General features: G+C 42.0%; 1 protein-coding gene across 2 annotated transcripts in view; it reads right to left on the bottom strand.

Annotated features, from left to right (window-relative positions):
- Positions 1–14,927, bottom strand: part of ttc28 (tetratricopeptide repeat domain 28) — a 723,607-nt gene that overhangs the window by 272,276 nt on the left and 436,404 nt on the right. For both annotated transcript variants that reach the window (XM_080208201.1, XM_080208202.1), the window contains one exon: positions 374–504. In XM_080208201.1, coding sequence (XP_080064327.1) covers positions 374–504 — 131 coding nt within the window. The remainder of the gene's footprint in view (positions 1–373; positions 505–14,927) is intronic.

Raw genomic sequence — 14,927 nt, 5'->3', positions numbered from 1 at the left:
AAATGTGTTTCTTTAGGGCTTGCAGCATATAAAAATAGCGTGCAGGAGGAAATACAATTTTACTGTGGTCCTCAAATGGGGACCCCGACCTTGAAAGTGATGCGTGCGCGTTTTGCATTCAAGGTCTTCTTGACATGTCGAAAGATCACTCAAAAATGTGAAGTCGGGAAGCAACAGGAAATCCCGCAAAAAAATTAGCAAAGTTCAGCACTGCGTGACCCAATGGGGTGACAAAAGTCCAGCCCATATTATCAAAACAGATCCCTTCCTGATTGAGAGAACACAACATCGGGTGGCGGCTTCATGCCTTATTGATAGCCACTCACCTGAATCCATGTCCCTTTTCATTAAAGTACTGAAGTGAATTACTCACCTCACGATCTTTTAGCTTCATGGCCAGCACTAGCTGGAGACGGTGGTTGTTTAGGGCCTCTCGGTAGTTGCCGCTGGAGAAGAATGCCGATCCCAGGTTACCATGGGCTCGACACTCGCCCGTATGGTCACCTGAGTAAAGGAAAGCAAGAAAGAAAAAAAAAATCTTAAGCACTAAGCTCAAATATCACATACAGATTGAAGAATTTTATTCATCTTGATCAACAGAGCTCTCAAGCTGCTTGTCTAAGCTGAACTTAAAGTAAATAATTTCAAAGTTAAAAAATACTTCTCCCCCAGTTTTTGATCCTTTTCTTCTGAAAATGTAATACCTTTTTGGACACATTATTTTGCCAAAGTGACAAATTTAACGAATGAGTTTAGGCATTAAGTGCTAATAAGCCATCTGACCATTGAGCCAACTCTTGTCTTTGCCTACTAACTACCAACACACATTTTATCATGGGCCACTGCACAGATAGGGGAAGGAGGAAATGTTGGCTCTGTGTATAGCTACCATCAGCTTAAAACTCTCAACTGAAATCATCCCGCAACCCTCTAATCTGCAGGAAAAAAAGCCAACTTTACATAACCTCTCGTCATAAATTAATCCATGAGCCTCAATGTCAATCCACTGGATCTACATTGAATCTCTTTCAAACCAACATATCCTTCGTCAGGTATGAAGACCAAAAGTGAATGCAACATACCTGATCAAGGCTCTGCACCAATGAAGTGCCCTTCAAACCTGCTCAACTGTTCGTTATGATCATGGCTGGTCATCCACCTCAAGGTAGTTTCTCCCTCTTGGAGAATCTTCCTTTAGTACAAGCTAGGCAAATCTTCCAGTCTCATTTTGACTGATTAATGTGGTCCTTTTGATCTAAGTACAAGCTCTCATTCACATTCCTGTGTGTCAACTATAGAGATTTTCAGCCTTGAGTTGCTCTCTTTCTTTCCTGGACCTTGGAAGACTATTCTTGTCTATGGATTTTCAGGGATAACTTGGAAACCCAATCCCCCTCAAAGCCCATCTATGTGGAAAAGTGAATTACACAATATTCAGATCCAGGGCAGCACAGTGGTTAGCACTGCTGCCTCACAGCGGCAGGGATCCGGGTTCAATTCCAGCCTGGGGTGCCTCTGTGCAAACTGCACATTCTCCCTATGGCTGCATGGGTTCCTCTGGGTGCTCCGTTTCCTCCCACACACTAGGGTGGATTTGCCATTTTAAATTGCCCCTTCGTGTCAGGGAGATTAGCAGGGTAACGTGGGTTACGGAGATATGGGCTTGGTGGGATTGTTGTTGGTGCAGGTTCGATGGGTTGAATGGCCTACTTCTGCACTGTAAGGATTCTGTTAGGTAGAAATGCTGACTAGCCATCTTTTATCTTGGAGGTAAAAAGACAATTTTACAACCTGACATTCTTAACAGTTTTCTGGAACTTTGCAGACTCATAGTCCATCTACTGTAAGCACACAAGCTGCTGCATTGTCTTCAAGTGCAAACACCTGCATCTTCATCCTTGTAAAAAAAAACTGGGCCTCTTTTAATCTCCAACAATCAAACCACCTAGACTTGGTGTCAGATAGACTTCAGAACAGGTCACGTGAACTCATCCCGGCTCCTTCATTTCACCTTAAATCAAAGGCAGTGGCCCGAAACATAACCATCTTCCAAACCTCATAATTGTAACACAACCCATGTCACAGGGGTGACCTCCAATTCCAGGAGGTTTCATTTTTGTTAATAGTTTTTTTGTATTTTGTTCGGTATCTCCTGAAATTCCACAAAGACATTGTGCATTGACATTCCTCTAAGTTATTGACCTCTTTAAAAAAATTCAACTAGATTTTCAGGTCAACTCAATGGCACAGTGATTAGCATGGCTGCTACACAGCACCGTGGACCCAACTTCGAGTCTGGCCTTGGGTAACTGCCCATATGGAGTTTGCACATTCTCCCTGTGTCAGCGTGTGTTTCTTTCGGGTGCTCCAGTTTCCTCCCACAGTCCAAAAATGTGCAGGTTAGGTGGATTGGCCATGCTAAATTGTTGCTTAGTATCCAGAGATGTGTAGGTTACATGGATTAGCCATGGTAAATGCATGGGGTTACGGGCATTGGGGATGAGCTGGGGGTGAACTGACTCTGAGTGGGAAGCTCTTTCAGAAAATCTGTACAGACTCGATGGGCCGAATGGTCTCCTTCTGTAGTGCACGGATTCAATTTACCAGCCATAACCTACCCTTCACAAATCCATGCCGATTCTCTTGGAGCAGGTCATATTTATTTAAGTGCTCACCAAGTCACTGGTGATAAATTCTAATAACTTTGCCACGATTGATATTAAACTGAGTGGTTGGCGGTTCCCTGGTTTCTATCCCCCATCCATTCTTCAATAATGGAGTAGCATTTGCAAATTTTCAATCTAAAGGCACAAATCGTAAAGCTCGAGAGCTTTGGAAAATTATGACCAACAGGTCTGCAATTTCCTTCCCTATTTCCTTTAATACTCCAGGGTGGAAAATATTAGATCCTCAAGATTTTTCTATCCGAAATCCCATCAACTGCCCATTAGTTTTATTATAGACTTCTAGTAAATCTTCTATCCTCCATGCATCAAATTATTTTTAGGTTTTCTGGTGCCACTGGTGTTTTGTTCCTCGCTCTACAATGGAAATTGATACTAAATACATATTTAACAAATCTCTATATTATCCAATATAGTATTACATCCTTGCTCCTTTAATGGACCCACATTCTCTTCACTATTCTCCTTCTCTAAATATAGTCATAAAATCATTTATTGCTAGCTTTGATATCTCCTTCAGGTTTTTTTTTCCCATAACCCCTTCTCAAATCACATGACTTTCCTTGTATTTGTTTTTTTTAATCGTTCCCAGTCTGTTGGATTGCCACTTGTCCAGGCCGATGTATTTTGTACCGTTCCTTAGCACATTCATTGACCATTGAAGCTTAATTGCACAAGTGCAGCCTGGAACTGAACTGGACGTTTTCTGATCCGTGTGGCTAAGTGTTCGTCTGGGGTTGCGCCTTCACCCATCAATCCGCTCGCTGAGGGAGCAGAGATTCTTAATCCGCTAAATTTATGCTGCTGCTCTTGTCAAAGTTAACTCATCTCCCAATTATGTCACTCGCTCGAACACACAGTGCAAATAGCAAGGTGGAGATTCACACCATGAGATCATTACTGCAAAATTCTATTGAGAAGGCGGATTATATTAAGCCAGGCAATAGCGTTCATAAGATTTTTGAATCGCTGAATATTAGAAACACAAAGGATGCTCCTGAATTTAACGGAGGTGAGGCATTTATTTGCCAAGTTGGTCCACAGCACCTTTGGGCAGATTGTTAACTCTCAAGGGTCAGCACTATTTATGATAAGTAATTAACCCTGGATTCCTGCAGACCTATTTAATTACTAGTCTGGTGTCATCCATCATGCGTTTCAAAAGCATCAAACCTCAGGAGTGACACACATCGGGGAGTCACATTGTCAACTCTCCTATGGCTGTAGGATAGGATATAATGGCTGGCTGAAATATGTGCTTACCTGTTATTTTATCAAGTGTCTAATTGACTAAATCCGAGCAAATCAAAACAGCAAGAAGCACCATCAAGGAATAAACGATGGATCATCTCTTTTGTTCGGCCATGCATCAAAAGCTAACAAGTATCGCAAAGCCGGAGATGTGGTTGGGGTAATGTCTTTACTGTTTTCAGCTGCATTTCTCTTCTTCACTTATAATTAAAAATATGTTTCACTGGATCTCTACAACGCAGAAAGAGGCCATTTGGCCCATCGAGCCTACACCAACAACAATCCCACCCAGGCCCCATCGCCATAACCCCAAGTTTTTACCCTGTCAATCCCCCTGACACTGAGGGGCAATTCAGCATGGCCAATAAACCTGACCAGCACATCTTTGGACTATGGGAGGAAATACACACAGACATGGAGAGAACGTGCAAACCCCACACAGGCAGTCAACCGAGGCCGGAATTGAACCCAGCTCCCTGGCACTGTGAGGCAGCAGCGCTAACCACTGTGTTGCCTTGTAATGAACAAATACAAAAATTTGATTATTTAAATATTATAAGTTACTGCAAAGGATTCCATTTGGTAAGAATGAAGGTCATTTAACCATTCTGAAATACCTCACAGTCTTTCTTGAACGCAGTAACCAGTTGTTCATTAATTAATGCCTCTAATGCTCTGTCTGGGAGTCTTCCAAATGGTGATCTTTGTGCACTTAATTTATTAATGGTGATCTGTGTGTGATGGATTTGATTGTTTTACTGGTTCAGCCTTGTATTTCTTTATCCTGCTCTTGTAATTGAAAGTATTTTATCTTTTCCAGATTGTTAATTATTTGGCAGATCTTGAGCAGAGTAATTATCAGAAGGTTCTAGTGCAGGATGAAAAGCCCAGGTTTTGTCCTGTCTTTTATTGCGATGTCCGCACCAGAGATTAGCCCTAAAGTTCTTCTTTGCACTGCATTCTGTGCTGGAAAGCCTCCCTTGTTTCTCAAAATTAAACAATTTCATAGAACCCCTACAGTGCAGAAAGAGACCCTTTGGCCCATTGAGCCTGCAGTGACAATAATCCCACCCAGGCCCTATCCCCATACCGCCACATATTTACCCTGCTAATCTCCCTGACACCAAGGAGTAATTTAGCATTGCCAGTCAATCTAACCCACACATCTTTGGAGGAAACCGGATCACCCAGAGGAGATCCACGCAAACACAGGGAAAATGTGCAAACTCCACACAGACAGTGATCCGAGGCTGGAATTGAACCCGGGCTCCTGGCGCTGTGAGGCAGCTGCGCTAATCACTGTTCCAACCTGCCACCCTTTATCTAATACATGATCTGACAAAAAAGCACAGCACAGGCTACCTCTGATCTGTCTTCAATTGTTTTAGCCGTGTACATCAAGTTACATTGTGAGCATGATGGCACAGAAACTGGCCACATAGCCCGACTCACCAAGCCAGCAACTCCCACTCTACTAACCCTATCAGCAAATCCTGCTATTCCTTTCTCCCTCATAGCCTCTATTTAAATGCATCCATGCTATTTACTTCAAGTGTTCCTGATAGCCCATTAAACATCTTTACTAACCTTGGATTAATGACGTTTCTCCAGAACTCCCTGTTTGAGACAGTAGTGACCTTGATATGTTTATGACCTCTAGTTTTTGTCTCCTTCACATTTGCTTTCTGCAAACCCTGTCAAACCACTTCTGAGGTCACCCCTCAGCCTTCTTTTTACTTGACAGAAGGTCACCATCCTGTTCAACATTTCTTAGTAAGCTCATCAATCCTCTCCATTCTGATATCATCTCTGAATATTTTTGTACCTTTTCCTGGGACTGAATATCCATTGTTATAACATTGATACCCGAATCGTGCAAAATACTCCAAATATGATCAAACCCAAGTTTGACGTAACTTCTCCACTTTTTTTTTATATATTCATCCATTGGACATGGACATCACAGGCTGGCCAACATTTATTGCCCATCCCTTGGAGGGCAGTTGAAAATCAGCCACATTGTTGTGGCTCTGGAGCCACGTGTAGTCATGATGTGGAGATGCTGGCGTTGGACTGGGGTAAACCTGGTGTTGTCAGATTTCTTGCCATGTGTAGGCCAGACCAGGTAAAGATGGCAGATTTCCTTCTCTAAAGGACATTAGATGGGTTTTTTCAACAATCAACAATGGTTTCATGGTCATCAGTAGATGCTTAATTCCAGATTTTGTTTTATTGAATTCAGACTCCACCGTCTGCCGTGGTAGGATTCGGACCAGCGTCCCCAGAACATGAGCTGAGTTTCTGGATTAATAATCTAGCCATGATACCACTGGGCCATCGCCTCTCCTAATTCTACCATGAACTCCATTAAAAAATTATGACTTCAATAACGTGCATCAGCGCTTTTAGTTATGTGCCAGCCCTAAATCTCTTTAGTCTTTTTTCCGTGTCAGTTTCAGGCTGAAAACTGATATGAAGCTCTCCAGCCACATAGCGGAATTTTCTCTCCAGGTTCTCTGGCGTTCTTCACACAGAGAATCTGAGGGCATAGATTCTGCCGTCAGTCTGGCAGGGTGGAGTCGGCAACATCATCGGCTCCACAGGCTTCCCTTTAAAATAAACTTCACCCTGAAGCCCCGTCCCCTTGATGCGGGGATAATTGTACAGATAATCATCATGTTTACACAGGTACTCAATTCCATTAATTTAAACAGAGTAAGGAAAGGCTACTGAATCTGTAGATGCCTACATCTGGCACATCACTCGTTACTGGTCATCGGTGTCTTGCAAATCTCTTCCCTAATGTTTTTCACTTTTCTGGGATAAACACCAACTATCCTGGGAATTCCTGATATTGAAGCCTTTTTCGGGTTCATCTTATTTGGAGGTATATTAAAACTTTTTATCTTTTTGATCTCTTATTTGGGGAGGCATCTTATTCAAGAGTGCATTCAAGAGGCGGCTGGATACAGCAGTTAGGGTGAATGGACTAAAGGCTATGGGGAAAAAGCAGGATTAGGCTACTGAGTTGGGTGATCAGCCATGACCTTAATGAATGGCAGGGCAGACTTGAAGGGCTGAATGGCCTCCTCCTGCTCCTATCGCCTATGTATGTTTCAATGTATTTACATCGTTCCTTTGAATATTTATGAAAAGTAATCTTTCAAAATATGAACCATTTTCAGATTCTTGTATCCTTTACACTCCTTTCTGACAGTCATCTTACTCCTGTTAGAATTTTAGATGAGTCTCTCTCTGCCCTCAACTTTAGAATGTCTTTCTACATTTTTATTGATTAATTTAGGTAAATACATTCCAGCATCTCCTTCTATTTCTCTTTATTTCACCTTTCACTTTGTTATTAATGCCTTTGGTTCACTTTGTTTATCTACAGTGTGCAGTCAGCCTATACATTCAGCATTATACCCTTAAAGATATCCCACTTCCCTTCAATTACATTGTTAGCATTTAATGGCACTTACATTTTTAAACAGGTGACAGGTATTTCTACATCTATGAGTTAGTATATTTTTATTCGACAATTTATTCTTATTTTATCAATTGGTATGCTCATAAGAGTTTACATGAGGATAGCTGAAATAGTGGTAGGGCTGGGTTGACTCAGCACTAAGTCAATAAACTCTCTCTGCAAAGAAAGATTCTGACTTAGTTTTGACTTCACCAACTGGTTAGGATCTGTGTAACACCCTTTATTGAAGTATTGTTGAATTATTTCCAAATTTTACTGTCATATCCCAGACTCCTGGCATTAGGGATTCCTGCCTCACAGCCCCAGGGACCCAGGTTCAATTCCCAGCTTGGGTCACTGTTGGTACAAATTCTACACATTTTCCCTGTGTCCGCGTGGGTTTGGACCGGGTGCTCCGGTTTCCTCCACAGTTCAAAAGTCACACTGGTTAGGTGCATTGGCCATGCTAAATTCTCCCTCAGCATACCCAAACAGGCGCTGGAGTGTGGCAACTGGGAGATTTTCACAGTAACTTCATTGCAATGTAAGCCTATTTGTGACAAATAACTAAAGTTTAAACTTAAATCACTAAAACACCAAATCTGGCTTTCCCAGGTTGATACTTGGTTAATCTCTTGCTCTTATATCTGGCTCTATTCTCTCTCCACAGATGCTGTCAGACCTGCTGAGATTTTCCAGCATTTTTTGCTTTTGAATAACGCAAAGTAAATGTGTGTTAGAGAGATGTGTGATAGAGAGTGCTTTGCCGAAACAGGACCTCGGCAAACATCAGAACCTGCACTCACAGTCCAGAATCAGCTATAAGCAACATGTCATCATGGAATGATATGGCATGGGAGGCAACTAATTGGTCCATTGTTCCAGTGTCAGCTTTTTGAAAGAGATATCCAATTAGTTCTACTCCTTCACGCTTTCCCCATTGCATGACAACATTCTCCACTTCAAATAATTACCCAGCTTTCTGACAGTGAGAATTGAATCTGTTTCCAGTACCTTTCAGACAGTGCATTCCAGACCATCATCACGCAAATGTTCATCTATTTCAAAAGACAATAAGCAGGATGACGTAGTTTGTGATGACTTTGGCCAGGCTAATGAGGTTGGCTTACTAGAGTATGAACTATCTGATGAATCCTACCTGGTTGCACAGAGAGGCGGGTCGGGATAGTGACCTCCTCGTGAACCTGCTCCTGGGCCTGGCGAGGCTTGCCATCAATAGGTCCAGGCAGCAAGCGATCGACGGGGCTGTCCATCCTGACTGTCTGCTGTCTACCATGGGCAGATGTCCCTGGAGAGGCAACATGCAGTGTTCACAGGCGTAGTTGACGCCTTCCGTGCCCGCTGGGCACCGCAGGTGCTGGGGTGTATTATCAACCCCGATAATCACCTTTTGATTTAATGTTTTATGTTTCGTTTTGAACTTGTTTTTTGTTCGGGCTGTTCCCCCTCCTTTTGGGGAGCTGCCCTTTTAATTTGTCCTTAAGTGAATTTGAGTTTGTTTATTTGGCTGGTACCTGAAAGAGATACCTGATGAGTCCTAGTTGATGGTCCAATCAGGAAGCCTCATGCTCCCTATTTAAAGCAGGTGTGTCAGCCTCTCAGCCTGCCACAGCAAGGAGCCACCAAGAGTGCCAGCTCTGTTACAAATAAAGTAGTTTTGGTGATGGGACTTTCACCTCTGTGGAATTATTTCATGGATCAAAGAAAATCCCCTTTTGAACCAGTTCACTTCCCAACATTAGTCTTATGAGTGGTCAGTCTGAAGTTTCATGTCTATATTTCCTTTCCCCAATCATATGGTGCATTTGCATGAGTTTAGCTGGCACTATGGGGATGAAAGGGTGGGGTGAGGAGATTGTTGTTCTTGCGCCATCATTCTTCAGGATGGCAAGGTGGCACTGTGGTTAGCACTGCTGCCTCACAGTGCCAGGGACCTGGGTTCGATTCCTGGCTTTCACTGTGTGCAGAGTCTGTGCATATTCCTCGTGTCTGCTTGGGTTTTCTCCGGGCGCTCCAGTTTCCTCCCCCAGTCCGAAAGACATGCTGGTTGGGTGCATTAGCCATGCTAAATTCTCCCTCAATGTACCTGAACAGGCGCTGAAGGGGGATTTTCACAGTAACTTTATTGCAGTATTAATGTGAACTTGCTTGTTACACTAATACATAAACTTTAAACAAGTAGATTGTACTGAAACTGCTGCTCAAGAAGAACTGCCTTTCAAGGGCTCTACGCTTAGTTTAATGTCCAACGAGTGAGCTCACCTTTATTGCCAAGGAGAATCGAGGATATCTATTTACATTGTGCTGGTTTCAGAAGTAATGCTTCCACACCAGCAAAGTAGCTGAATGGGGCTGATCTGAGGTAAGTAGTTGCTACTCATGTTTCTGCTCCCTCCAGTCTCCAGTGGACGTTGGTGATAACCTGCCAGCTTCTATGAAGCATCTTGGGATGTTTTTTGGAGTTAAATGTAATATATTGTTATAAGTATCTCAACCCATTTTATATTGCTTCCCCAAGCATTCATCAAACTTTCACTTTATCAGAGCCATGAAATTTATTGAATTAAAATGGGAATTCAACCGAGGCCTTCAGGAGTGATACTGCAGTCTGTTGGCGTTTTGTCAAATGTCAGCAACCACTTTCAAGGCCTGGAGTGCGCCACTTTCAGGATTGTTAGCTAAAAGGGTAAAGCAAGTAAAATACGAGTTCTGAATAAATGCCAAATAATTGAAAAGAATCCCAGCAAAATGCTGTGCACTGCAAAAAGCAGTGGTTAGCACTGCTGCCTCACAGCGCCAGGGACCCGGGTTTAATTCTGGTCTCAGGCAACTGTCAGTGTGAAGTTTGCACATTCTCCCCATGTCTACATGGCTTTCCTCTGGGTGCTCAGGTTTCCTCCCACAGTCCAAAGATGTGCGGGTTAGGATGATTGGCCATGCTAAATTGACCCTCGTGTCAGGGGGATCAGCAGGGTAAATACGTGGGGTTATGGGAATAGGGCCTGGGTGGGATTGTGGTTGGTGCAGACTCGATGGACCGAATGATCTTCTTCTGCACTGTAGAGATTCTATGATTCTCAATGAATTCTCTGTTTCTTGTTCTACAATACTATTGCCAGGAGAACTTTTATTGTTTTTTGATTTAATTTTACTAATTTGATTCATCCTCACAGACTTCAATGAATCCAGACTTCAGTGTTTGCTTAACTTTCTATGCTTATTTAATTCTCTCCAACAACGACTGCCAAAACACACTTAATTTTGTTTCAGAGTTAAGGCCCTACACCATATTTTAATGAAATATATACCAACATGGCTACTTTCTAAAATTTTAAAAAGTGGATAAAGGCTTTAAAATGGCTGAAGCTAAACCTGTCTGCAACTCTGAACAAAAGGAACTTTCTGGCACTTAAAGAAGCTGACACCTCGTTATCGTTGAAGAATGCTAATGACCACTCTGGCTGCAGAGATCAAGTTCAAAGGGAATTATACAAAGGATATCTACATTTCCTAAGCCAAGCTTGGCCATTGGAGATAACCAGTCTGCTGAGACAGAAGGCCCTTTATGTTTTTTTCCAAATTCTTAATGGTTGAATATTAACAATCTCAATAATTCAGACAATTTGTCAAATCTAACAAGGGAAAGTGGGAGTCATGTCACATAAGCCCCCTAGCTGAAGAACCCAGTTACCCTATCTTGCTGGACCGCCATTCAGTCTGTCACTTCCCATCGAACAGGTCAGAAAAAGGGCTCCATCCAGGTTTAAATATTTTTCTGCCCACCCCTCCCCCACCCTCCACCTCACTCTCCTTCTATCATTTCCACTGGAACTTCTGTACCAGTGTCCACAAGACTAATTCACCTCTATATGCCTCGCCCATTGTAGAAATCCTCTCTGCTGAAAAAGTGAATTATTCAGCATCTTTACCTGCTGACAAGGATACACGATTGGACTTTGATCCTGGACTCGCATAAAACAACAGAAAGGATTTTCTGCCCTCCCCCCAGCATTGCATTTTCCAGTAGAGGTGGCGGCTCACCATAGGTTGCTGATGGGGTCTTCTGGTTTCGCTTTGTCTCTGGCATTTTGCATGGCTAATGCGTCCCATTGCCAGGCAACCCACCATGGATGGGGCGTGGAAAATGGGGGACGGGCGCTTTTGGCAGGACCCATTAAGTCTTTGCTCTGGAATCTTTGTTTTGTAACTCTTTTTCTCTTTACCCTCCTTTTATTGGATGATTGCACTGGGGGTTATGGAGGAATACTACCTTCCCATATTTTGAACATGTACAATAAAGTTTTCCTCAGAGTTTATCCTACCTCAAGTTTGCAGTGAGATTATTAGAAATTGGATCACACCAAAACTTAAAAGGTTGGAAAATATGCTACTGCTTATAAAGGGGAAAATGACACTGCTGTTTGTGTATGGGTGCTGAGAGCAGGAATTAGAGCTGTTTAAGTTAAATCCCCCTCATATCCATAACAATTTAAAACGTACTTAATAACCTAACAAAGAAAGGAAAACATCATAAGTGAGTACCTGATCAGAATCTTACCAAGTTTGCTCAGGTGGTTTTTAGCGGAGAACCAGCTAATTTTACATGGCACTATTGTTCACAAGCACAATGTTCAGTTGCTAGCCTATCCATTTAGCACCACTGGTATGCAACTCTGGATGAAGTAACTGTTTAAATAGGCACATCCTGAGGTCAATTACCATTACTGCAAAACTATTTTCTAAATGGCAACTATTTATTTGTTCCCATGGGAAAAGGCCAAATTATCTCAATATCACAAAGCCCAGAGGAAACATCTGGCTTTATTTCTCAGAATTCAGTTCAATGAGAATGGTCAGCTGTGATGTATGTCAACTACAACACCAGTAGTTTGATGAGTGTATCTCAAAACACAAGTCATCATTACGAGGGAGGAAGTGTTAGGTGACTTAAAAAGCATTAAGGTAAACAAATCCCCAAAGCCACTTGGCATTTATCCCAGATTATTGAGGGAGATGAGAGATGAAATTGCTAGACCTCTAACAGAAATCTTTGTTTCTTTATTGGCCACTGGTGAGGTTCCAGAGGACTGAAGAATAGCCAATGTTGTCTTGTTATTTAAGAAGTGTAGCAAGGATAAGCCAGGTAATTATAGGCCAGTGAGCTTGACGTTAATGAAAGTGATACTGTTGGAGAAAATTATTAGAAATAGGATCTAGACACATTTGGAGCTGAGTGGTCTTGTTAGCAACAGACAGCATGGTTTTGTACATGGGAGGTCATGTCTTACAAATTTAATTGAGTTTTTTGAGGAGATGACAAAAATGATTGACAAGAGAAGGGCTGTGGATGTTGTCTACAAGGACTTTAGTAAAACATTCGACAGGTTGGCAGACTGGTGCAAAAGATTAAATCTCACGAGATCAGCGGTAAACTAACTAGATGGATTCAGAACTGGCTTGGCCATAGGAGACAGAGGGTAGGGGTGGAAGAGTGTTTTTCTGAATGGAGGTCTGTAACAAGTGCTGTTCCGCAGAGATAGTGTTGGGGCCTCTGCTGTTTGTGATATATATAAATGACTTGGTAGAAAACATAGCTGGCCTGATGAGCAAGTTTGTGAATGATACTAAGATTGGTGGAGTTGCAGTTAGTGATGAAAATTGTCAGGGAGTACAGCAGGATACAGATAGGCTGGAAAATTGGGCGGATAAAAGGCAGATGGGTTTTTCAGAGTAGGATTTGATTGCATTGATTGACAGGAATATCAGGTGACTGGGTGGAGCTAGGCTTACACAAAGAAATCAAGCTTAGAAGCTGCTCAGAGTTATTAAAGAGCAGTGCCTCTCTTTTCCCCTCTCTGAATTTAGAGATTGGAATCTGCTGGCAAGTAAGTCTCTTTCTCTGAGATTCTGCTGTTTGGGATGAATATTTTTCTAAAGATTGCTGTATGAGAAATTAGAAGACAGGTGTCTATCTGGATCTCTGTCCAGAGGTGTTAAAAGGCTGGAAATCTAGCATTTGCTTGAGCATATCAGTTTTTGGTGTGAACTGGTTCTAAAAAGGGAATTTATGTCTTTGGGGCATGTTGCTTAAATTGGAACTATAGAGATTGCTAAGAAGTATGCCTTGTCATAGTTAAGTGTTCCCAATTTGTAAAAGTTATGCTAATTCTTTTTGTACTTTTAACCCTGTTCTTAAATAAAGTTTGTTTTGATAAAAGACTCCCAGTAGGCCATTTGAATCATACCTGGGGCAAAACATCTTATGCTCACCCTAATGCCACAATCAAAAAGAAAAGTTAGGGTCTAGGCTAACTTCATAAAATAACTTGGAGTTTCTGATCTAGTCCCGAACAGACATCACGGCCAGAATTCTCCCATCCTGTCCGCCAGGGATTGGACCATGTAAAGATCCACTGAAGTCGGGCGGGAATCTCTGGTTTTCAGGCAAGTGCGGCCAGAGAATCCTGCCCCTTATGACAGAATTTCATGAATTTGCTCATATTCCATAGTGCTGGGGGTCTCTTGGACAACAGTGGTTAGATACCACCTCAAACGTATTTGCCCCATTGTGGTGAAGAAAACACTTACTCTAACACAGCTTCCATTTTATCCGATTTTAGCCAAATGTGAAACCTTCGTTTGTAATTTCACCAGTCCTCTATGTTGGGGTTGAATTTCCCCCATTGTCCCCAAATGTGCCTTCAGTGTCATTCATTCAATGACACATTGTGCTGTCCCACTGTGTACCTGACTATGATGTGTACACACAGCAATCTTCCAAATTACTCAAACCTCCTCAAAATCAATTTTAGAAATTCCAGAAACGTGCCAAAATGGTCTTCAGTCCTTAATATCTCAAATGAACTATACAAGACAATTCCTTTCCAGCCTCTTTACCCTCTTTCTATTGTGTACTGCATCAAGCAAGATCAACACTTGGACCCATATCAGGCAGCCATTACTGAACCATAACTTGACTTTTACCTGCCTAGAAGCGAGGGCAATAAAACACAAAGCACAGATCTTGAAACATATTGCATTAATGTTTAGATATTGCTTTTGAAAAGATTCCAAAAGCTGCTTTTGAACAGCCTAGCCACAAAATGTCTTTGGCTGGTTCTTGAAAAATATGAGTAGACCATGAAGCTCTTGATGGCCAACACACCTTAGTTACATTACACACATGAGCATTCATAACATTGGTCATTTAATACACTGTAAATCAAACTTCCCTCACTTAGAGAAAGAAAGAAGCTTGCTCCCCGCCCCCTAGATACCACAATTCTACAAATTAATCTCTGAGTGGTCCTTGAAAGGGATTCGTCATTTAACTTTTCTTTAGTTTGCTTTGGCGATTTCATACAGGAGGTTAAAAAAATTGCATTAACTACCACTGTCCAAATAACGGTTTTCGAATTTGAAGTGCTGCAATTTCTCAGTCTTCGCCAATTGCCTGAAGCAGAGGATACCAGAATGAAAAACAGAAAATTTTGAAATGCTCT

The sequence above is a fragment of the Carcharhinus amblyrhynchos genome, chromosome 20, assembly GCF_965287045.1.
Source record: "Carcharhinus amblyrhynchos chromosome 20, sCarAmb.v2.hapA, whole genome shotgun sequence".
Lineage (NCBI taxonomy): Eukaryota > Metazoa > Chordata > Chondrichthyes > Carcharhiniformes > Carcharhinidae > Carcharhinus > Carcharhinus amblyrhynchos.
The sequence above is the reverse complement of the archived record's forward strand: the minus strand, read 5'-3'. Positions and strand labels throughout refer to the sequence as shown.